At 38.2% G+C, this 26077-nt stretch overlaps 2 protein-coding genes and 1 pseudogene across 3 annotated transcripts in view; 2 read left to right on the forward strand and 1 right to left on the reverse strand.

Moving 5' to 3' along the window:
• LOC126805043 (peptidyl-prolyl cis-trans isomerase CYP65) overlaps positions 1-26077 on the forward strand; it is a 309510-nt gene that overhangs the window by 162864 nt on the left and 120569 nt on the right. The window lies entirely within an intron of this gene.
• On the forward strand, positions 5196-10055 carry LOC126805068 (uncharacterized). 2 transcript variants are annotated; one of them, XM_050532165.1, is made up of 5 exons: positions 7903-8035; positions 8718-8759; positions 8857-8929; positions 9087-9152; positions 9798-10055. In XM_050532165.1, exons 2-5 carry the CDS (start codon positions 8728-8730, stop codon positions 9909-9911), a joined length of 285 nt encoding a protein of 94 aa, XP_050388122.1. In that variant the 5' UTR covers positions 7903-8035; positions 8718-8727; the 3' UTR covers positions 9912-10055. The 2 variants fall into 2 exon arrangements, with proteins under 2 accessions (XP_050388123.1, XP_050388122.1); XM_050532166.1 differs by lacking the exons at positions 7903-8035; positions 8718-8759 and adding an exon at positions 5196-5229.
• On the reverse strand, positions 14827-24385 carry LOC126805045 (cytochrome P450 CYP82D47-like; annotated as a pseudogene).

A 26077-nucleotide genomic window follows, 5' to 3' on the forward strand; every position in this document is an offset into this window, starting at 1 on the left:
TTCTGGTAGTGAGGCCAGTGGCATTAGATTCCTACTATCCATTTTTACTTGATCCTAAAATTTCGTAGCATTTGGGGTTCGAAAAGTCAGTGAACCATTCAAGAAAGTGTAAAACAAAGATTCGGTATTATTAATGATGTGTTCATGGTTCAACCGAGATCTATATTGGGACCCATATATATTGATCGGTCTCATGCTTCACACGATAAACCAATTTTTTTTGTTATGAACCATAAGCTGGGGCTTGTAGCGTATCTTTACGGTATCCATCTACACCCCATCTATACCACCATCATTGACGTTACCGTTGTAACAATTCGCATGTTAGTGTTTCAAGTCTAACAATATGCATATTTGTTAACAGTTTATCGTCCACATATTTTATGTGTCAAATTATGCCTCCATAAGCGCATATTGATGAGTTATATGATGTTGAATTTTGACTTTGAATAAGACATGAACTTCCACCTATGTCCGTTTATATAAAGACCTTAACATGCGATCTCATTTAGTCACTTTTAATGAGCCAATCTCCTCGTCGTTAGGGGGAGAGAAGAATAAATTTGTTCAAGTTCAACGACTTGGGTTTATCATGGTTTGTCTCACTGTGCCTCATCATGTTCCTAATAGTCCTACAAATAGAAGTGACGAGATTAGAGATAGATATTGCAACTATGCCTGTAAGAATTGATATTCGATAGATGGAGATGTAGTCACTCTTTGTTGGTGACGTGGTGACCCCACAAATGTGGTAAATCGTGTCACTAGGCCATGGCTCTTACGAAAGTGTATAGAGACCACTTGGTTCGATAATACTTGCTAAATGCGAGTTATGTCATAATTTGATCTATGATCAATGATATCCACTCGTCTATTTTCTTGTATGATGATTATCATTGGGGGACGCCTCAATGTCAATACTAATCCAAATGAGAGATCTCGAAGAATGACGATGTTGAATAAGTTTAATGTTGAACCATGCATACTCTGTTGAAGCAAAATTCTAACATTATAGATTGGCCTACATGGAAAGTCCTATCTGGCCGGAATTGATGGTCATGATCGACCCACGTCACCGCCACAACCTCTTGGAAAGCCGTAGGATCCAGTTTTAACAAAGAGATAGGTCATTAATCAAGTAATGTCAACACCGCACATGTAAATCCTATCGGTTATACATTTGTTAGGTGAGAAAGAGAAGAGTTGAGACTCACCTTATAGTGCAAACTCTCTGACAAAAATCTCTGTAATCAAATATGAAACGGTTTGTTCTCATAATACCTTGTCAGTTTGGTGGTTTCTAAAACAATTGAATTTGTAGGTTGTGGTCACATACCATCTCTGTTTGGACTAAGTTAAAAGATGTAGATAAAGATTTTGAATAGATTGGGTTTAAGCTAATTCAAGTGTCTCCAGATCATGGAGCGTGTTAACTTGATAAAGGTAGGGATATTAAAATGAAGTGTGATGGACTCTTGATGAACTAAGAGCCAAATTTTGTGATTCTGAAGCTTCTTGCTTAAAACTCAGGGCTTACCACCTTGACTATCCAATCAAGTCTATTAGACTAGATAATGCAGAAGAATTCACTTCGAAGACTTTTTATTGCATAGCGGGATAGATGTTGAACATCACGTAACCCCATGTTCATTCTGTATAATGGATGAGTAAGAGCGACAATTAAGCGGTTCTAGCTTATAGCTAGGGCCCTCGTTACGCATAAGTAATTTACCCATAACTGTATGGGGATATGTAATATTGCATGCAGATGTACTTAAAATAAAGGGATCTTGAGAATACTATGTCTCTAAAGTGATGACCGTTATTGATGATGTTATTCATCAGTTGGCTAAGGCAGTAAGGACGTTAAACCAATACCTACAATTATTTCATGAATCAGTCGGAGTCAGGAGAAGACGTGTTTTCGTCGTTTGAGCGATAATAAGTCTTAAAAGATGAAACTCCTAATATTTAAATATAATATGTGTATGCATGTACTTGTTGTAATATACTTGACTCGACATCTCATTCGGTTTAAACTCATCAGGCCAAGATGATGGCTGAGTGCACCCACACATATGTCAATGCTTGATCACAACACGTTATGACATTAAATCCTATATCCCAATACAAAAGACACTTTAATGAAACAATGTCAGAATCTGCCCAGATTCGTAGGTAAAATTTCACGGGATCTATTGGGTAGCTCACTTGTTAGAAAATAGTGAATTTGGTACTATTGGAAAGCTCTATGTGTCTACATTCCAGGGATACCAACCATTTGACCATATCTATTATATTGAGTGAATTATAACTGTTTTAGTAAAATATGACGGATCTGTCCGGAACCTGCAGCTGAGTCAACTTTAACATATCTTTTTAATCAGCTCAGAATGAACTAGGTTGTGAATCATATATCACTGGATAGCTACGGGTTTCTACTTTCCAGAACTTTTTACAATTCATCCATACCTATTGGATCGAAGAAGTTATGACTGTTTAGGTGCGTGAAAGTCATACCACGCATGAATATGTTTTTCATTGCAAACTCTTGTTTTGAGTTGTTATGCAATTCTCATTCTTTTGATCCATGTACGGATAAGTGTACATGTTTAATTTAAGAATGTTTGGTGAGATTTTAAATTCAAATCATTGACCTATTACTACTTTTGAATAATGTGAAGAGCGTTTGTATACACTATCTATTTAAACTCTGAGATTGAGTGACCGATCAGGGGGTGTTATTTTGCAAACTTCAAGAGGAGTCTATTCTGCATGTTATCTTCAATTGTAGTTGATGCGTTGTGCTCTTTTTCCCTTCGACCAAACTTTTTATTTTACCCAAGAGGTTTTTATTTTGCTTAGCAAGGTTTTTACCGAGACAACCGTATTGCACCATGACACATTAGGAGTGTTGTAAGAGAATTACTCTCCATAATCTTCTGGTGTATCTTGTCCTAATTAGTATATGTTAGTGTAGATAAAGAATGATATATAATCTCTTATTCTATATGATACTCAATGTAATATTTATATATAAGACATCTTTATCAATGAATAAAGATGATGTTTTTTCATATTATGATGTGTATTACATTCTTCTATAACAATTATTCAACTTCTTACATTTAGATGATGGCGTTGTATAAATGATATGTTGGGAAAATGGTTAATAAACCATTTAAAACCAAAATTTAATTGATTAATTAAATTAAGTTAAACTTATAATTAATCAAAGATGAACATAAATTTGAGTTCTCCATAATGAGAGCTACAAGATCATATGTTTGTTTGTGTAATTTAGTTTGTGGGTGAATAAGAAATTGTCACTCAAAGATGACTACTTAGAATGAGGAAAATGTGTTTGTCCCACATTGGAAAAGAGAAGTGTTGAAAAGACTTTATATAGAATCTATTATGTATGGATTGTAAAGTGTGTAAGCCCCCTTATACTCTCTCACGCACGTGCGAGGGGTGTGGTGTGCAAATCTCATGTCATAAGGGAAACTCTTGTATGTCCGTGCGACCTGCGGACACGAATGCAACAACGAATTGAGGGTCGGAACGCAGATTCTTTTTGCATTTCTGAAAATTCATTTTGGACGTTTCAAATTCTCTTGAGGGTTCAAATTCTTCTTCTGTAACAACTATAAACTGAAACGTTATTGTGTGTTATGAAGAATTATAACAGATTGAAATCATTGCTTAACATATGTAACTCATATATGTTATGATCTTTTGATTTCTATAACAGCCATCTTATTCATTGCTGATTGCAAATCCTCACTGTATAAATAACCACCATCCTTTCTTTGTAAATCATCTATCAAAAACACAATCTGCTCTCCACTCTCAAAGTTCTTAGTTATTCTCTGGTGATAGAAAGAGATACATTTCGAGTTCGTTGAGGGTTCTAGTTAATAGTGCAACTTCCTAGAATTGTTTAGTCGTTGTATCCTTGGAGACAAGCGCCAAGCATCCTTGCACCGGTAGAGGAGATGTAAACGTCTTAAGGACAGTGTGGTGTCACACACGTCTCGACTAGTTCTTCCATAACCAATCGTTCGGTATTTTGGTTAAATTTATTTTTGTGTTCTTCGTTATTAGAGTCACATGTTTAGTTTATGCTTTACAATTATTTATAATTCAGTTTATTAAATTATATATGCAATATATCACTGTTTCTCTAACAGGATAAACTACATCAAACATTTTTGACTTGGTGTCTGTCTGGGCATTTTGATATCATGGAGGTCTGTTTGATAGATGGACTAGTTCTTTCCTCTCATAGCAATAAATGTTTATATCTAGAGTTTGTATTCGTTTAATTTTGTTTGAAAATAATACCGGCCATCCATCTTTTCTCTCCCCAAACCTGGTGTTAGGTAAGAACTTTTGCTTGTTACTGTAATTTTATGGATTATGATATATTGATTTGGGTTTGATAAGTTTTTGGAGATTTCTGAATGTAATTTTGCGTTTATAATTCTTATAGACTCGTCGATTGATCTAATTCCATACTTTTCAGTTCGATCCTTATTTCTAATCGTCGAATGGTGTTTGTTTGGATTCTTAAATTTGGATGTATTCTGGATTTCGTTTTGATTGAGCTTCTTGCTTACTTGTTGTTGTCTCTTTGTTTTTGATATTCATGGCTGATTATTATTTTAAGTTCTGGCACATTGATCATATATATGTGCATGCCTAGGCATAGTGTAGTTAACCAACCTTTTATGTTTTATAAGCCCCTTTTGTTCTCAGTAGACAATTAGAACATGATGTTGCTATGCCTCCATAGTTCTATTACATAAGGTTATAAGGTATGCAAGGAGAAAATCCCAGCTTCAGATTTTTATTTATTACTCAAGTTTGCCTTAATAGAATAGTAGGATTAACCAAGAATGCTAAGCTCCAATCAAGGAATAATCAAGTATTGGAATAGCCTTAAATTTAAACATTGCGCACAACCTGCATTTGCTCACCCAACTCCAATCAAGATGCTACAATTGCAAGCTCGAATCTTTTTTAATAGGATTAATCAAGAATGCTAAGCTTATGTGATTATACAATGCACTTATATCCTTATCTTTGGGATATGTATATAATTAGTATATGGGATTTTGATATCATGTGTTTGAGTTTTATACTTGGCATCAAGGTCCTAAGCTCTCATCACCGACCTGTTGATGTAACTGCAATGGATCTCGGAAATCTGGGAGAGATATTGAAGTAAGTTTGTACTGTCAATTACTTTATGTATAATTCATTTTCTTAATCCAAGTTCTTATTTATAACTATCCTATTGTTTTGTGTTAAGAGAGTCAACCCCAAGACAGTATGTGAATCAATCGAACTATTCAAACAATCGAAATGTGATACTACATGACTAGATAATCTCTTTGTTCATTGATCTACGAAGCAAAAGATAGGCCTCATCGTTTGACACATCTTGCTAGTCGTACTTCACAACTTGTATTGATGAACAATAGTTAGAGGAGCCTCATCTTATGGATATAACATATTGATTTGGGTTTGATGAGTTTTTGGGGATTTCTGAATGTAATCTTGCGATTCTGATTCTTATAGACTCTTTGATCGATCTGATTCTTCACTGTTCAATTCTGATCATTATTTTCTAATCGTCAAATTTTATTTGTTTGGATTCTTAAACTTGGATGTGTTATGTATTTTGTTTTGATTAAGTTTATTGTGTGCTTGATGATATCTTTTTTTTCTTATATTCAATGGATGATTATCGTTTTAAGTTTAGGCATAGTGTTGTTAACCAGTTTTTATGTTTTATAAACCCATTTTGGTTTAAGTAGACAATTTGAACATAATGTTGCTATGCGTTCATAGTTTTATTGCATAAGGTTATGAGGTATGCAAAGAGAAAATCTAAGGCTGGCATTGTGGGCCGAATCTACCAAACCGATTGCGACTCATTGATCTACGAAGCAAATGATGGGCCCAGGAGCCTCATATTATTTTTGGGTTGTTCTTGATGAACAACAGAATATGGTTTTGAACTGACATTGAAAGCTTGACCATGCAGGTTTCATTTGGGTCAATCCATCTCCTTTGTTATTCAAAAGTATAAATAGATTTCGAGGAAAAACAAATCTCAACTCCTTAACCCTTTTCACTCTAAATCTCTATGCCTTCCTCATCAACTCTTTCTATCTCCATCGGCGCCTCCATCTTTTCTCTCCCCGAACCTGGAGTTGGGTAAGAACTTTTGTCTGTGACTGTTACCTTATGGATATGATATAGTGATTTGGGTTTGATAAGTTTTTGGAGATTTCTAAAGGTAAACTTGCGATTTTGATTCTTATGGACTCTTTGATCAATCTGATTCTTTACTATTCAGTTCTGATTCTTATTTTCTAATCGTCGAATTTTGTTTTTTTTTTAGATTCTTAAACTTGGATGTGTTACGGATTTTGTTTTGATTGAGCTTATTGTTTGCTTGATGTTGTCTCTTTGTTTCTAATATTCATGGATGATTATCATTTTAAGTTCAGGCATAGTGTTGTTAACCAACTTTCATGTTTTATAAGCCCTTTTTGTTTGAAGTAGACAATTAGACCATAATGTTGCTATTCGTTCATAGTTTTATTGCATAAGGTTATAAGGTATGCAAAGTGAAAATCTAAGGCTGACATTGTGGGCCGAATCTACCAAACCGACCGAGATTCATTGATTTACGAAGCAAACAATAGGCCACATCATTTGACACATCTAGTCGTACTTTACAACTTATATTGATGAACAATAGTTAGAGGAGCCTCATATTATTTTTGGGATGTGCTTGATGAACAAAAGAATCTGAAGTTTGACATTGAAAGCTTGACCATGGCAGCTTCAATTTTTTTGCATAAATTTGGGTCAATCCATCTCCCTTGTTATCCAAAAGTATAAATTGATTTCTAGGCAAAGCAAATCCCAACTCTTTAACCAGTTTCCCTCTAAATCTCTGCATCTTCCTCAACTCTTTCTATCCCATCAACGCCTCCATCTTTTCTCTCCCCAAACTTGGAGTTGGGTAAGAACGTTTGCCTGTGACTGTTATCTTATGAATATGATACATTGATTTGAGTTTGATATTTTTTGGGATTTCTGAATGTAATCTTGCGATTCTAATTTTTATAGACTTCTCGATTGATCTGATTCTTTACTGTTCAGTTTCGATGTAATCGTCGAATTTTATTTGTTTGAATTCTTAAAGTTGGATGTGTTATGGATTTTGTTTTGATTGAGGTTTTTGTTTGCTTGTATCGGTCTTTGTTTCTGATATTCATTGATGATTATCATTTTAAGTTCAGACACTTGATCATGTCTAGGCATAGTGTTGTTAACCAAGTTTTATGTTTTTTTCTGATATTAATTGATAATTATCATTTTAAGTTCAGGCACATTGATCATGTTTAGGCATAGTGTTGATAACCAACTTTTATTGTTTAATGTTTAATAAGCCTCTTTTGTTTTAAATAGAACATAATGTTGTTTTGCGTTAATAGTTTTATTGCATAAAGATATAAAGTATACAAATAGAAAATCTAAGGCTAGCATTGTGGACCGAATCTAACAAATCTTCCGAGATTCAAACCCGGCCAAACCGAATTAGCCCGAACATCAGCTCGACTACTGTATTCGTATATTTATACCGTCGACATACGGAACTAACTGATAACCATAAAACTTCGAAAATTTTTAAGGTAGGGTAGAATTCGAGCCTCTCACCTGTTATGCGTATTTATCTCTCCTTGCCATCCGAGCAAATTCGCACTTTGTAATTGGTATACAAACGTTATATTTATTGCATTCCTTTGTGTCAGGTAATTATGACAAGTAAATAGAAGCAAAACCCCACCGCTAGGGTTAATGAACGACATTCCCAGATTTCCCTTCATCGCCTCCATCCCTAAAAATTCACAAAATCTCAGTTCTCACACATCTCACCGCATAACCCAATTTTCCAAACCCTAGTTCCTCAAGAGTAGCCTATTTTGAAGGAAACCGAATTGAGCCACAGGCAAGTTCTTTTTACTCTCTTCTGATCTTGTGTTGGATGAACTGGGATGGCTGTGAATATTTTTGTTTTTGTGTGTTTCAATCAAGGAGCCAAGAGCAAAATCCCCATTTTGTGATTCTACGAAGAATGGGATTGCAGCGATGCAACAAGTGATTTGCCGATTTCAATTTCGAATGGAATCTTCCTTTTGTTTGTGTTTGTAATGAATGGTTTATGTGAATTATATATATATTAACTTAAGAACTTCAATCAAGGAAGAACAAGACCTCTGTGTTTCACTTTCTTGTTTCTCTTCCTAATTTTTTCAACTTCTTCAGCACTTGTTCTTTAGATCTGCAGGTCCATACCTTGAATATCCCAGCTTCAGATTTTTATTTGTTACTCAAGTATGCCATAATAGAATAATAGGATGAACCTAGAATGCTAAGCTCCAATCAAGGACTAATCAAGCATTGGAACACTGCGCAGAGCCTGCATTTGCTCACCCAGCTCCAATCAAGATGCTACACTTGCAAGCTCGAATCTTTTTTTAATAGGAGCTTCTGTGATTATACAATGCACTTATATCCTTATCTTTGGCATATGTATATAATTAGGATATGGGATTTTGATATCATGTGTTTGGGTTTTATACGTGGCATCATGGTCCTAAGCTCGCATTTCCGACTTATTGATGTTGCAGATTAAGTGCAATGGATCCCGGAAATCTGGGTGAGATATTGAAGTAAGTTTGTACCGTCAATTACTTTATATATAATTCATTTTCTTAATCCAACTTCTTATTTGTAACTATCCTATTGTTTTGTGGTATGTGTGTGCAGGCACTTGGAGAAGCAGAATGAGCTCCTCATGAAAGCGTCTCAATTAGTGATGCAAGAATTATCTGATCTTCAGGTTGAACCTTGCATCCCCTAATTGGTATCGCGATCATGTCAATGCCTTGATTGGATATAATTGTGATTCTTATTCATATAGGGTTTCCAATGGTCTGCTGGTTCTTGATGGTAATAAGTAATTGTAGTACTGATAATTCTTGTTGTATAATCTCCAGGGAGAAGAAGAAATGATGATGCGCAAGTATTACGCTATTATGTCAGAGCATGGTAAAGTTAAAAAGGTATATATATATATATATATCATATTATTATTTCTACCTTTGTGTCATTCTTTGCTTACTTGAATCCCTAAGGTTTGGACCAAGCGTTAATATCTGTAATTTGTTGGTTACTGAGGTATCTTTTTTTCTTAATATGAGAACCCATTACACCATTGATAAGGTGTAAACTCAGGGCTGTCATGAGATTGTTCCACAAATCAATATTTTCATATACTTTAGGTACTTTAGGCATATACTTTAGGTATATATTTCAGGCTATCGCATAGGCTTAGGCGTATACTTTAGGTACTCAGCCCGCTGCTTGGATAGGAGCGTTATCACAATTGTTGTTAGAGGAAATCTACCTGATGCGGAACTTTCATATATCTGAGGGGGGCTGCAATAAACTATAAACTGTTTCTAGATCAGACACTTAATGTTGACCTGTGACTTACCTATGGTGTAAGAATATGTATGATGAGTTTGACTAGAATCAAGATGATCAGTTCAACCAGTATCAAGCTTTGCATTCCATGTGTATATTTGGACTTCCTATTGAAGCTGGCATTTCACTTCACCTCTATGGTCGATGGACACTGTTGTTTAAAGTTGTTTGCTTTTTTGTTTCCTACTTGTTGCTCTCTCTAATCTTTCTGCATTTTTCAGGTTCACGAACTTCATGAATTTTGGCAGAAGCATGGCCACGGAAAAGTTTCAGCTGACAATGGAATCGGAAACTCTACTGCATTAGTCACTGTTACTAGGAAAGAAGAAAACTGATGAGTTCCATGCGTTCTCACTTTTCACATTGTTAGATAAGCTGTAAATGTTATAACGATTAATCGATACATCCTAACTCCTTTTGACTATTGGAGGTACATTTTCTGTCGCAGTATAACATGAAGTTGATAAATGTGTTAAGCAGACAGTGCTGCATTGTCCTCTTAGTCATCTAGATCAACAACTTCCATTTATCTAATGATATATTGGACCGATTCAAAATAATATATTGAGTTTTTTTCACCAACAGTCCCTCAACTCTGGTGTACCTACCAATGTGATACCTCAACTCTTAATCGTACCAATGTGATACCCAGACTCTAGTATTGCTATTATTGAAGTACTTCCGTTAGTTTTTTTAAATTTTTCCGTTATCTTGGTGACGTGGCAGGTACGTGAGGCACACAAAGAGGGTTAAAAGACAAAATTAACCTCCTTTGAGAGGAGCAATGTTTTTCCCGCCCTTTATCTTGAGAAAGACACCCAACAATTCCAATTTTGGCGCCAATTTTCTCTATATACTCCTTAATTTGTGTCTCTTATTTAAACTAAAGAACTACCGCTAACCAGTCGACCACAATCTGATAAAACCTAGATCAATCTCATTTTCTATTTTTACCCTAGCACTTGTTAAACTAACAGAATAAATATATAAATTTATATGGAACATCTCATTTCCACAATCTCATAAGAATATAAAAACACATAACTTAACGAAATTCAAATACATGTTTAAGTACCATTAGTTGCCACCTTTTATGTTGATCTGCCATGATTTTTGCTTGTAAGAACTAATGGTACATGTAGTTGAATTTCGTTAAGTTATGTGTTTCTATATTCTTATGGGATTGTGGAAATGAGATGTTCCATATAAATTTATATATTTATTCTGTTAGTTTAACAAGTGCTAGGGTAAAAATAGAAAATGAGATTGATCTAGGTTTTATCAGATTGTGGTCGACTAGTTGGCGGTAGTTTTTTAGTTTAGATATTAGACACAAATTTAGGAGTATGGAGTGAAAATTGGCGCCAAAATTGGAATTGTTGAGTGTCTTTCTCAAGATAAAGGGCGGGAAAAACATTGCTCCTCTCAGATGAGGTTAATTTTGTCTTTTAACCCTCTTTGTGGGCCTCACGTACCTGCCACGTGACCAAGATAACGGAAAAGTTGAAAAAAACTGACGGAAGTACTTCAATGATAGCAATACTAGAGTCTGGGTATCACATTGGTACGATTAAGAGTTGAGGTATCACATTGGTAGGTACACCAGATTTGAGGGACTGTTGGTGAAAAAAACTCTAATATATTTAACAAAACGTTTGTTGTTTGTCCATATAGGAGTTAGCTAGATAAGGTTAATCAGCACACTACTTGATTTGTTTCCTGTGTAGATCTATAATTTTAAACAATGGTACGTGGGAGACAAACTTGTAGGTCTCAATTATTTCTGGTTAACAAATTCATGTCGTGAACACATGACATCGATCGCGAGTCGTACATTTTTAGAATCAACCTAAACATGTAGGCATGATATATTGAAACATCGAAAATTCTTCCCTTCACGGGGTGAAGGTTCACTTGTCGACGTGTCAAAATTACAACCACACCTTTTTGGTCAGTTTTATATCTTGACCGACTTGACGTTAATCAATTTTAGGTCCTCACCGTTTAGTAAGTCGAGGTAAAAAAACACAATTTTATCTTGGTGAAATCAAAGGAAAGCCGGTCAGACTTCCTCCTCCTCTAACCCTATCTCTAATTCTTCTTCCTATTTCTTCATCTTCATGTGAATTCTGCTATTTTCCGACCATTGTAGCTAATTTTGATCGCTTGTTTCCTCTATCAACTCCGAGCTCCGATCAAAACCCCCACAGCAGGGTGGTTTTGTGAGGTCGAACTCGAAGATGCTGCCTTCTCGATCTCGGTGGCGAGGAAAGGAAGTTGGCGGCATTTAGGGAGATTCGGATGATGGCATGCACTGGAGATTCAGATTTAATCTAATCATTCTAATGTATAATTTGGATGTGCAATTGAAGGACCAGAGAAGGAGTTAAGGGAGAGGAAGAGAGACTTTAGGTTGGAGAAAAAGGAGGTCGGGTATGGGGCCGGAGAGCGAGAGAGTATGGTCGGCGACGGAGCCGCAAAGGCGGAAAGAATGGAGGAGGGTGACAGGGTCGGAGGAAAGTTGGGAGTGGGTGGTGGTGAGGATGAGGAGGAGGGTGGTTAAAAACTTAAAACGAAACACAGTGGTTAAGAAAAATAATTCTATGATGTAATTATGGAAGGCAATCAACTATTTACCTATGAGGTTATGATTCCTTGTTTTGAAAACAAAATATATCTGATTCATAAAGGCATGGGAATCCTAATCGTACAGGATTTCTTTTATCAATAGTGGTGATGATATATTTGGTGGAAATATTATAAATAATTTGGATAATCTTACATCATATTTAAGGAATTATGCCATGAACAAGTAAAGGGATAGAATCCCAGATCCAACAAATGTTTCAACCTGTAAGTTTTATACCAATCAACCTTTCAATCTCTTCCCGTCTCTTGTTTTTTTGTCAACTATCCTCTCCAGTCATCAATAATCCTCGGCCTATATAGATGTTCTTCTTGGTACTTCTGGCACCGAAAATCGGACTTGTTGGATCTGCTTAGAGAAATTTCGAGTTATTCTATCTGGTTTGTTTTGTAGCAACTGATGCTTAGGTTTGTCAAATGCCAGTAGTTGGTATATGCGATTACATCTACTATAGCCATTATCGGTCTCTTTTTCTCTTAGAATTCTTAAATTCAACCATCAGACAGACTTGAAGAGAACAAAATATACCCTAATCTAAAAGAGTTTCTAGAATTTGTCTAATGCCAAATGTTGATTTGCTCAAATATTAAATACAATGTTAGACACACATGGAAGACAAGTTTAATCAAAGGGCGACACTGCGGCAGGAAGATAAAATGTCCTATAAAGAAACATATGATGACCTGTTTGATTTTCAAGATTTAGCCAGCTAAATATACAATCTTTATCATTCTTTGCACTCTTTAAATTCCTAATTAAGTGCAGTCGGAAGAAAACAAATGCACTACAGGTTCAAGGTTCCCACCAAGGCGCAAACATTGTTGGATCATGCTCTTAACAATATCCAACTCATTTCGTTGATGTCTGACACATTCAATGGCCAAACTTGCCCGATGGTCTTCTGATACATATTGCAAGTTTAATGCAGGGCATTATATATGGCACATATCAACTAAAATAAGTAAAGTAGCCCAAGGTCATTTGTTTAATTACCTTTGCATTCCATTTTTCCCTAAAGTGTTGCATATTTCTTATGACAAAAACTCCACAATCAAAGTCATTTGTTTGGATTGGGAAAATTTCACCAGTCGCCCAAGGTAAAGTAGCAAAGTGAAAACCGCATGGCATGTACAACTTCATTTCATCTTCAAAAACCTTGTCCAACAATGAAGTTGCAATAAGAATTAATAGTTATAACTCCACTATCATACTCTTGTGGATTTGTTGCGTTTGCCAAGGCCAAGGTAACCGAGAAGGATGGAAACAGATAATACGCGTCGCTGAACATGGTCATTTCTAATGAAAAGACCTTCTGCATTAGTTTCATCGAGCAAAACAAAAGGTCCACAAAAATTAATAGAGCACGACAATGTAAAGTTATTGATCTAGCATATAGGAACAACGATTATGCAGCAAGTTTAAAAGTCCTACTACCACGTCTGTTGCATGATGCATCCGTCGAGCCACTGAGTTTGCATTAGGCAAGCTGTCCAACATTAATGCATTATGCTCATGGAGGTTGATGACCAATAAAAACCAATGATCATCCATATTATCGCGCAGTGGGATGAATATCTGCAACATTTACCAATAAGGTGACCATTAAGTTATAATTCAACTAAGCCACAATAAAAATAACCTACAAGTCCACTTAGAAAACATTTTTACCTTTGAACACATATGAAGACAGCGATGAAACCTCTTTAGGCCGCACATGCTAATGGTACATTCAAGCCAATATCTATAGCTTGAGGGCTCTTCATTACACCTAGCCCGTTCCTGTCATACAAGAAGAGTAAGTGCAGCAAGAGTTACAGCTGCAGATCATCGCAAACAAGCCAAATTTAATGTAAGATCAAACACTTACACCTTGAACAACCTCCATAACAATTTCTTCAATGGCTACCGTATTCACAATTCGAGACAGTGATTGTTCCATATGGCACAACTTTTCGCCTATGCTCTCCAACCTGGACTCCATACAACCAATTGTATATGTGACACTCCCAATTAATGATTTCAGCTCACCACTGCCATTAACTACACTCTGTTTACGCTTCAGCTGCATCCTCACCGTTCTCCTGAGAAATCTTTCACAGTTAAAGCAATTCTTATGCTCCATGACCCAATACAAATTGAAAATCAACAATATACAATGCACCCATTAAATATAACTTACACACAGTTCACATGGACAACATCTCTGCTAAATTTCGTCGACCTCGATTTGGAGTGTAAAACCATGTTTCGTTTGTCAGCACCCAAAAGCTGTCACGAATTTAAGGGAGAGGAAGAGAGAATCGAGGTTGGAGAGTGAAGAGAAGTCGGGGGTTGGGACCGAAGAGGTGGCCGAGGAAATTTGGTGAGAGTAGAGGGGGCTGAGGAAATTGGGTGAGAGGAGGAAGAAATAGCGAGTTTGTTTTGGATTGTCTCGTCTCTCGGTTTTTGGTGGTAATAGCGAGTTGTGGTAACTCTCTCGGTTTTTTGGAACAACTAACAGCCGTTAGCAAGTTATAAGGTGAACCTCCACGGGGTGGAGGGAAGAAGCTTCGTTGAAACATAGACATTTGGTTTTTTTTTTAGTGGATAGACATTTGGATTTATTATGCATAAAGTTGGGATGACAAGCGAGGTTTGATAAGAACTTCAAGCGGAGTCGCTTTGATGTTTGTGAGGCCAGAGCTTTCCGACATATCAACCGGAATATTTGACGGAGTCGAGATTTTGAATGCATGGAGAATGCTAGCCAACGTGAACTGTACCGTTTGAAGGACAAATGATAAACCAGGGCATACTCTTCTACCACTTCCAAAGGGAATCAGCTCAAAATGCTGACCCCGAACATCAGTGTTCTTGTGGGTAGTCATGAATCTCTCTGGCTTGAACTCAGACCATGTTCGTGGGTCGGTATGAATCTTCCATAGGTTTGTGATTAACCGTGTCCCCTTGGGGACATGATATATAGCCAGCTAGGGTGCAATCCTCGTTGAATTCATGTGGTGCCGATAATGGTGCTGCAGGGTACAAACGAAGCGTTTCTTCCAACTCAGTCACCATGTTTTCTCTGCCTATAACGGTGTCGAGTTCCTCTTGAGCCATGTTCAGGTTCAGGCTGTTCAGGACATGAACATTGGTCAACAACAATGATATTGCCCATGTGAATGTTACCACGGTGGTATCGCTACCTCCTGCAATCAGCATCTGAAAAACGTGCATGCACAGTTGAGCAAGATTAAATTATAAATCGAGAATGTTTTATAAAATGAAAGTATGAAACTCCATGCATTTCTAAAATAATCACCATTAGGATAATTTATCAATTCTACGATGCTTTTCTCCGATTCTTTAAAGATGAATGTTGTATTCTTCTCAGTTAAAATACTCAAAATTAATTAAATTAAAATATCATCTGCTCCGGAGTAGTGCAATTTTCAGTTAGTAGCCATTCAATATATAGCTAGTGATGATCAAGTAGAAAGGTATATGTTCTTGCTTAATTGATATGAATTATTACAAGGTATTTATAGGAATCTAGACTACCAAGTATGAAACCAAAGATTGATTTGTCAATTACTACGGCTATAGATTTAGTTGGTGAGATCCGGTTGGTGTATGTTGACTCATGCTAACACTCACCCTCAAGTTGGTGCATACATATCGACCATGCCCAACTTTCTAAGTGAGTCATAAAAAACCTTCTTAGACACTCATTTTGTGAGTATATCTGCAAGTTGCTCTTCCGAAGGAACAAAAGGAAAGCTAATGATTTTAGCATCTAGCTTCTCCTTTATAAAGTGACGATCAACCTCCACATGCTTTGTACGATTATGTTGTACAGGATTTTGTGAAATATCAACAGCTGCCTTGTTGTCACAGTACAACTGCATAACATTCTTTGGCTTAACACCCAAATCTTGTAGCAAATTTCTAAGCCATAACAACTCGCATACTCCCTGAGCCATACCTCTGTATTCTGCTTCAACACTAGATCGAGCTACCACTTTTTGTTTCTTACTCTTCCAAGTAACAAGATTACCCCCAACAAAAGTAAAGTACCCTGATGTGGACCTCCGATCTGTAATATTTCCAGCCCAGTCTGCATCTGTGAAACCACAAACCTCAATGGTATTGTTGTGATTAGAAAACATTATTCATCTCCCTGGAGTTGACTTCAAATACCTCAAAATCCTCACAACAGCATCCATGTGATCCATACTGGGATTATGCATGAACTGACTTACTACACTCACTGCATACGCAAGATCTGGTCTGGTATGTGACAAATAAATCAGGCGTCCAAGTAGCCTTTGATAACGAGTTTTGTCAGTAGGTACCTGATTTGGGTGCTCTGCTAACCGATGGTTCTGCTCAATAGGAGTATCAATTGGAGTGCAATCCAACATACATGTCTCTGTTAGTAGATCAAGGATGTACTTCCTCTGACACAGATAGATACCATCACTTCCCCAGGCTACCTCAATGCCCAAGAAGTACTTGAGTGTACCTAGGTCCTTCATCTCGAATTCTGTGGCTAGTTGTTTTTGTAATCTATCCACCTCAATAGTATCATTACCAGTAACTACCATATCGTCAACATATATAATTAGGGTTGTTACATTCCCTTGTTGGTGTCTAAGAAATAATGTGTGGTATGAATTACTCTGTCTGTAGCCAATTTTCCTCATGAATTATGAAAATCTTCCAAATCAAGCACAAGGAGACTGTTTAAGACCATACAAAGACTTTCTCAATCCGCATACACAGTTATCTGGAGAAGCTGCCACATATCCAGGATGAAGATTCATATACACTTCCTCTGTAAGTTCTCCATGAAGGAATGCATTCTTAACATCAAATTGTCCAAGCGGCCAGTTTAAGGTAGCAGCAAAAGAGAGCAATACCCGAATAGTGTTCATCTTTGCAACAGGTGCAAAAGTCTCATAATAGTCTATGCCATATGTTTGGGTGAACCCTTTTGCTACTAGCCATGCTTTATACCGGCTCACTGACCATCTGGATTATGTTTTACTGTAAACACCCAATGACATCTCACTGCTTTCTTGCCATGTGGTGGAGATACAAGCTCCCACGTATTGTTCTTATGTAATGCTTCCATCTCTTTCTCCATCGCTTTCCTCCATTTTGGATCTCCCAATGCATCCTGCACTTTGTTAGGTATTGATACAGCAGAAATTTGATTCACAAATGATTCATATGACTTATACAATCTTTTGGTAGACATAAAATTTTCCACAGGATACTTAGCTTTAGCCTGAAGGGTAGGTTCATATTTTTTTGTTGGCTGACCCCGAGTAGACCTATTTGGCAAGACATATTGTCTACTATTAGCTTCACTAGTATTAGTCTCAATCGAATGACTAACCTCAGATGAGTGATCTTCTTTACCAGGGGAACATTGGTCAGGGGTATAAATAACAGTAGGGGAGGCAGGAGAGGCAGTTGTGCTGTCAGCTTCCGGTACCTGAATCTCTGGAGTGATTATACCATAATCATCTGGTGGTGCATGTGTAGCTGACACATCAGTAATCCCAACCGAACCTGGCACCATATCTCCTGGCTGACTTGTCTCCCCATTTCCATGATACAGTTCTTCAAAATATGAAATCTCCCCGTGAATAGCAGTATCAGAAGACGTAAAATAGCTCATGTCCTAAAAAAAAGTAACATCCATAGTGACATAATACTGTCTGATAGGTGGATGATAGCACATGTACCCTTTCTGATGTCTTCCGTATCCAACGAACACACTTTTAACCGCTCGGGCATCCAACTTAGACCTCTGATGTTTTGGAAGATGGACAAAAGCAACACAACCGAAAACACGGGCTGGAAGATTATGAAAAGAGGGTAAGGAAACATGGGAAGGAAACACCTCATATGGAACTCTACCTTCAAGGACACGAGATGGAAGACGATTAATGAGGTGAGCGGAAGTTATGACAACATCACCCCAAAGGTATTTAGGCATATGTACACTAAAGAGAATACACCGAGCCATATCAAGTAAATGACGATTTTTCCTTTCGGAAACTCCATTCTGCTCAGGTGAGTAAGGACACATTGTTTGATGAACAATTCCGTGTGTGTTAAAGAACTACTGAAAGACACGATTCACATATTCCCCCCCCCATTATCAGAACGAAGAATTTTAATTGTGGCATTATATTATGTTTGGACAGTGGTATAGAAGGCTTGAAAAGCTGGAAAAACCTCTTTTTTTTGTTTTCAGAAGAACAATCCATGAAAGACGTGTGCAATCATCAATAAATGACACATAATATGGCATTCCCGACACAGTAAACTCTTTGGAGGGTCCCCAAACATCAGAATGAATTAATTTAAAAGGAAGAATACTTTTATTAGAAGTACTAGGGGAATAAGTAGACCGATGACTCTTGCCCAAAACACATGTTTCACAACGAAAAACTGACTCATCCACACCAATAAACAAAGTAGGCATGGATTTTTTCATAACACTAAATGAAGGATGCCCCAAGCGACGATGTCATAACCAAACTTCACTTAACTTGTCAGAAGTGGAGAGCAAAGCGATCCGGGACTGTGCCCCTGGTTTTTCCCCCGCATATGTCTGATCCAGATGAAACAACCTGCCCCGTAGATACCCCCGACTAATTAACTCCCCGGTGAGAAGATACTGAAATATCACATACATGGGAAAAAATGTCACAGAGCACTTAGCTTCAGTGTTCATTTGTGGGACAGATATCAAATGATGAGATAAACCAGGTACATATAACATATTGTGAAGCTCTATTGTGGGAGTAATACGAACTGATCTTTTCCCTAATATGGGGAAGGCCTCACCATTAGCATTAGTAACATATGGTACTGGTGGAGGAGATAATATAGTAAAATAAGATTTGTCATAAGTCATATGATCAGACGCACTAGAATCAATAATCCATGTATCAAAACCATCAAAGTGAGAAATATATAAAGCCATACCAATCTTACCACGACCAGCTATTGATGCTATGGGTGTTGCTCCTCCTGCTGTATGATGATCATGTCCAACCACACCATTAATATCTGGTTCTTGGACCAGTTGAATAGCTGCTTTTGCCTTAGGACGATAATTAGGCCTTTGGCGCCTAAGGTGGGGATACAACTTCCAACAGGTTGCACGAGCATGGTTTGTATCATGGCAATAAGAGCAAGGAGGGCGACGCTGATTCCCGAAACCTGGTGGTGGTTCTCGGTGATGAAGTGAGATGAAGTGGCATGCTGAAGGGGTGGTGCTGAAGATCTAGCATGAATAGTAAGACTGGAAACTTCAACTTGTGTCTGATGAAGGCTTTCCTGCTGAGATTCATCCTTAAGGATATATATGAAAGCTGTAATTAAGCTAAAGGGTTCGGTCTGGCGGAGTAATTCCCCTTTCGCACTGTTATGTTTAGTATCAAGACCTTTCAGAAAATGATGAACTCGCTCAAGCTCCTTCTCACGTTGGTACCAAACAATATCCTCCTGATGTTTGATCATGCAAGGACGTTTCACATCAATCTCAACCCAAATATTTCTTAGTTTGGTGAAATATTGCGCCACCGGTTGCCCATCTTGTTGCATCGCCAAAGCGGTGCACATTAACTCATGAACTTGTATGAAATCAGAGTCATTAGTGTATAAGCCTTCAAGTGTCAGCCATATTGCCTGCGTAGTGTCACATGCCTCCACCAGATCAATTATCTCGTCATTCATATCTTTCCACAAGACAGACATCACAAGGCCATCATCATCGTCCCATTTAGTGTAGGCAATAATATCATCTTTACTAGGAGCCTGAGTGACTCCGGTTACATGTCTCATCTTGTGCATACCGCGAAGATGAGCCGCCATAAGTCGCTTCCATTTACGAAAATTGGTCACATTGAGTTTAGTACCCCCAAAAGACCCACTATCAGAACTCTTGACATATACTTCAAATTTCGGAACATCAGCTTCGTCTCCCAGAACCCATTGAAAAGGAAATGGAAAAACAGAATTAGGAATTATGCAGTGGAAACACAAAAAAAAAACTGATAAGAACCTGTCTTCAGTGCACGTTCACTGTCAGTGCACCTACACTGACATTAAAGAGATTAATTATGGGTCGGGCCGGATCTTGTGCGGGTCGGATTTGAAGCCGGGTCGGGTCGAATCAGGGTCGGGTCGAACCCGGGTTAAATCCGGGTCGGATCGAGTGGGCCGGGCCGCATCGTTTCTGGGCTGGGCCGGGTCGAGTTCGGGCCGGGCTTGAATCGAACCGGGTCGAGAGAGAGGTCGGTTTAGGTTTGATTTTGGGGACACTTTCTGCGATTGGAGAGGAGAGCGACGTCCGGCGAAGAGCGCGACTGCGGCGACTGAGGAGCGGCGAGCAACGTCGGGGCGGGGGCGCGGAGACAGCAACAACAGCGTAGCGGCGATGAGAGGACGACGTCGGCTTGAGTGCGGAGCGGACGGCGTCGGGTCGAGGGGAATCAGCAGGAGCGCTGGAGGAGTGTCGGCGACGTCGGGCTTGGCTTAGGTGAAGGGCGACGTCGGGGAGCGCCGGGGGACAGCGGTGAGGGAGCGCCGGAGGGGAGGAGGCAGCGGCGAGCATGAGGGCGGTAGCCAGCCGGAAAATAAGGGAAAAAATGCCCAGAAAAACAGAGCACGGAGGCTCTGATACCAAGTAGAAAGGTATATGTTCTTGCTTAATTGATATGAATAATTACAAGGTATTTATAGGAATCTAGACTACCAATTATCAAGTATGAAACCAAAGATTGATTTGTCAATTACTACCGCTATAGATTTGGTTGGTGAGATCCGGTTGGTGTATGTTGACTCATGCTAATAGATCATATATGAACCAAGCATGTAGCTTTGTTGACAGTATCAGCATCATAACCACCAAAGTTACTCCTTCGAGTTCTGAAAGCAACGCGTCCATGAAGGCTTGATCATCCAACCCTTTGGCATCACCACCATGTGCTTTGAGTGCTTTCCTTCGCTTATGCTCTTCTAGCCAATCCCCAACAATGTGATCGGTTCGATTACTTGACATTAATATTAACCATGTAAGCATCGTTAGTAGTATAAAGCAAGAGGGTATCGTTCACAAATCGGAGATCCATCCAGAGCAAAGAATCACAAACATTTAACAACGAATTCATAAGAGATATAAAGATTTGATATATGATCGGATCAAGAACAGAAAAATAAATCCTAAACTAATATATATAAGTGATCAACCAACTAACACATAAGCAATCACCAAACAAATAACATAAGAACAAAGGAAAAGAATTATAATCTCAATTCAGTTCATGTTGTAGGGTTCATTATACATTGTAGAATCGGTTATGCAGTTAAGTTCATTCCAAGATTCCTAACTCAATGACATTTTAACACATTCGAACTCAGCCCCAACCTCATTCGAAATCTAACATGCTAACCCATCATGGAACCCTAGTCACATAAAGAAATTAACATATTCAAATACACAAGTCAAACCGAACCTAGGCAATAATCGGTGAAAGTGACAAAGAACAAACAATTAATCAACTCCCAAGTATCAAAATCGTTTATAACTTTAGATTATTACACATGCAACGTCAACTTCCGTGTATCAATCACACACATAAGCAAAAACACACTGAAAATCTTTTAAATAAATAAACAGAAACTCATGGCATAAAACCTAAAATCATTGAATAAAAATCGAAAACTTTAATTCATCATGTCATTCAAAAGTTACAAATATCTCATAGACAAAAATAAAAATAACTTTAACAAAACCTAAACATAAATCATCCAAGAACATGAACATAAAAACCCGAAAACTAAACATGAAGATCATATAATTACACTTTATAATTCTCCTCTCAAAGTTCCTTACAAAGGTAGCACGAAATCTTCAAGAATATGGTATCCTAGGCTCCCAAGCTTTGGACAGAAAATATGGTGAAAGGTGGTGAATTCGGATTCTATGGTTTTTGGTGAATGAAAGTGTTTGGACAGAACTTTGGCTATACTTGTGTGCAAGGTTGATGATGTTTTTCTTGTGGAAATGAGGTGATATATATAGAGGAAAAAACCCAAGGGAGGCTGGCCACAAAGTCCACAAAGTTGAAACCAAATTGGTTTAGGTTTCCTATATTTTCTCAATTCGGCAGAGCTGACCTTTCTGTCTTGTTGTCACCATAAATTTCTCTAGAAAATAGATATTGAGGTGATTCCAATGGCATTTGAAAATACACTTCCGTAGCTTTCCATCCATATAGCATGCATTGTCTGAATCATTGTAAGCTGTCCAGGGGAGCCCGTCAAAGTTGGATGACCTACACTGCCATAATTCTGATTCTGATAAGGATTGGACATTAATTGCATATCTTCTTCTTCCTTTAATGCTGATTTCTTTTGCACAAATTTCTTCCTTTGAATTAGGGAGACAATAAGAATCTTAATTATTGCAGCCTTGTTTGAATTTTCTTACCTCTTCTCATTTATTTATTGCATGTTTTCTTTGACTTTTTTACCCCTTCTCATTTATTTACTGCATGCCTTCTTTGACATTATTTGGTGCAAGAATTTATGGTGATTCTTATATATATTTGTGCTCCATATGTAGGAGAAACAATGTCCCAAGTTTCTCTCATAGTCATTGGATTAAAAACAAATCAATGGCTGAGATAATTCTGTCGAGCCCACTGTACCTATGAGTAATGATTTGGTCATATCTCCCTGTAGGAATAAGATATTGATTTGATTCCGAATCCTACAGAAACTAGACTCACAACTTTCTATCCATATATAGTGCATCCTCTAATTCGATCTGAGCTGTCCAGGGGAGCTTGGCGAAGTTGGAATACGAATCTTGACAGCTTTGTAATTCTTGCATGGATTGAGCGTTTAAATGCATATCTTATTCTCTTTAATAATTCTGATTTATATGCACGAAAATATTTTCATATACACCTTGGAAATCATCTCCAACTTGGTTTTAGAATCCAACTCCCAATAGGAAACCATTAATGCCGCACGGCCTCTCTTTATTCCTTGCGCAACTAGGATTGCTTTCATTCTCCAACAAAAATTTGTATTTCCTAATAAGAATGAGTACGTTAGAAACAAGGAAATTGGAAAACGATGAATCCTACTCGAATAAGGAATCATATCTCAACAAGGATTCTTAACATTTAGCACGATTTCATCATCAATTCACTCATAATCGATATAAACTCTACCTAGACATTTATTCTAACAAAATGACTCTAAAACATACTAAATAAGAAGTAACAAAGAGTAAGAATATGAAATAATCATATTAAGAACGTCACACTTTGTGCTCATATCACAATAACATCTATTTTCTTTGCAGTTTTCTTCATCCCCGTCTCATGTCCACCTAAATCCAACCTTTGAAGATAAGGAAGAGCATCACCCACCGCCAGAAGCCCCATAAAGTGAGCAAACTCTCTGAATGCATCTTGTACTCGACGAGCTAGCTTCTTCTTTGTCTTTCTCATCAGTAGTAATAGAGTAGCGCTTTCCAGCAATCATCTGAAGAATCACATCAAGAGTTAAGTCTCCAAGCATTTGCTTCAACTCCACCAATACTACTCGATCACCATCACAGCTGCCCTGCGTCTTCTTGATCATACTAGAACTGCTGCTCCAAGTTTTGTGTAACTCTTTCAAGAAGATCCTCACTTCGGATACTCAAATATTCCCTAAAGTCTGAATCCTGCGATGGAGAGCAGATCAAGAGTCGCAATCCTATAAATCTCGCGCCAGTATGGCCCGGAGGAAGTGGACCCAAACATGGCATTGTTATAGCCTATGATTTGCACAGCTGTTATTTTCGAGCGCGAGGAGATTCTTGAGTCTAGGGTTGTACAGCATTCCTTGGCTACCTCACTGTTGCTCTCCACCAAAGTTGGATAGACAGCTTGTCAGCCATGGCTCCGAACGTTATGTGGGGAGGCTGCGATCCTCCGAACATGGGAAGGTGACCTAGGAAAGGCCAGGCACCCTTTGCTTCGGGTACTAATCTCACCTTCGGCCAGTAGTATCTTTGTGAAAGATAATAGAAACACCAAACAAATATTGCAGTGATCCAGCCATGATAGAATTTTCGTGAGGAACGGGAAAATCCATCTGCAATAGTATGCAACTAATTGAGAGAACATGTAATGTATGATCCTCTTTCTCAATTTCTCTCATACACATGCATGCAGTTTATATATATATATATATATATATATATATATATATATATCTCTGTTTCACGTGTGGATTCGGCGATTCCGGCGACCAACGGCACTCGATGATGGCGCAGAAGGTGTCGGACGCACTCCCCTTCTCGGCGCTCCTATCGGTGCCGGCCGGAATCTCGAAATTCTAGAAATTTCAAGTTTCTCGGCACCGTGCGAAATTTCAAGATTCCCGCCAACACAAACAGAAGCGCCGGAAAGGGGGAGCACAACCGGCACCATCCTCGCCATTGTTGCGCGTCGCCGGTCGCCGGAATGACCGAATTCGCACGATGGGGACGTCTGAACCTAAAAAGTTATATATATATATATATATTATATATATATATATATATATATTATGTCATTACTGTGGATGCCGCATGGTGGGGATTCGGAGATTCCGACGACACGCAACGACGGAGCGGATGGTGTTGTCCGTGCTCCCCCCTCCCGACGTTCCTGTCTGTGCCAGCCGGAATATCGAAATTTCAAATTTCTGGGTACCATGTAAAAATTTTAAGATTCTGGCAAACGCTGCAGCTTTGGTCGGCATCATCCGCACCGTCATTGCGCGTCGCGGGTAGCCAAAATCGCCAAATCCGCACCGTGCGAACGGTACGGACATCCGCAGCTAAGATTATATATATATATATATGTATAAAACTTTGTAGGTGTGGATTCTACAACGACGGTGCAGAAAGTATCGGCCGCACTCTCCCCCTCCCGGCGCTCATGTATGCGCTGACGGAAGCTGCAGTGTCGGTCCATGAATGTTGGAATCTGCTCAAAAACCTGAAATTTCTAAAAATTTCAAGATTTCAGCCGACGGCAGCCAATGCTTCAGTTTCAGCCTTCATTGACAGAAGCGATGGGAGGGTGGAGTGCCACCAGTCGCCCGAATCGCCAAATCCGTATAGTGCGGATGTCCGCACCTGAAACGAATAATATATATATATATATATATGCATAAACGTACATCTTGTACGTGTGTGTGGTCGATCATACGTACTAGTTTAGAGGTTTTACGTACTACTTCGCAATCGGATCTTGATTCATGATCGATGGAGACTTTACACTAATTTATGTACATAATTCTACCATTATCTCATGGCCCCAAAAATCTCATAATAGGTTCAGATAAATTATTAAACTAGCTACATGGATAGCTGCTTGCCAAAAAGATTAAGCCCAATTACCCTTGGATTGAAGGTTTCACTCAATTATAACTAGCACTCACCTACACAGATGTGTAGGTGATTAGTTCTACATCCGTTGTTTGTTTTATACATAGGCACGCCACTGGTTGCCGAAATAGTCGAATTCGTACCGTGCAGACATCCACATCTGAAACGGATATAGTGTGTGTATGTGTGTGTGTGGGCGCGCCTAAACGTACATCTTGTATGTGTGTGTGGTCGATCATGCGTACTGATTTAGAGGTTTTACGTACTACTTCGCAATCGGATCTTGATCCATGATCAGTGGAGACTTTACACTAATTTAATGTACATAATTCTACCAAGATCTCATGGCCCCAAAAATCTCATAGTAGGTTCAGATAAATTATTAAACTACTTACCTGGATATTTGCTTG

Source organism: Argentina anserina, chromosome 1 (genome assembly GCF_933775445.1).
Source record: "Argentina anserina chromosome 1, drPotAnse1.1, whole genome shotgun sequence".
In the NCBI taxonomy this organism is placed as follows: Eukaryota; Viridiplantae; Streptophyta; class Magnoliopsida; order Rosales; family Rosaceae; genus Argentina; species Argentina anserina.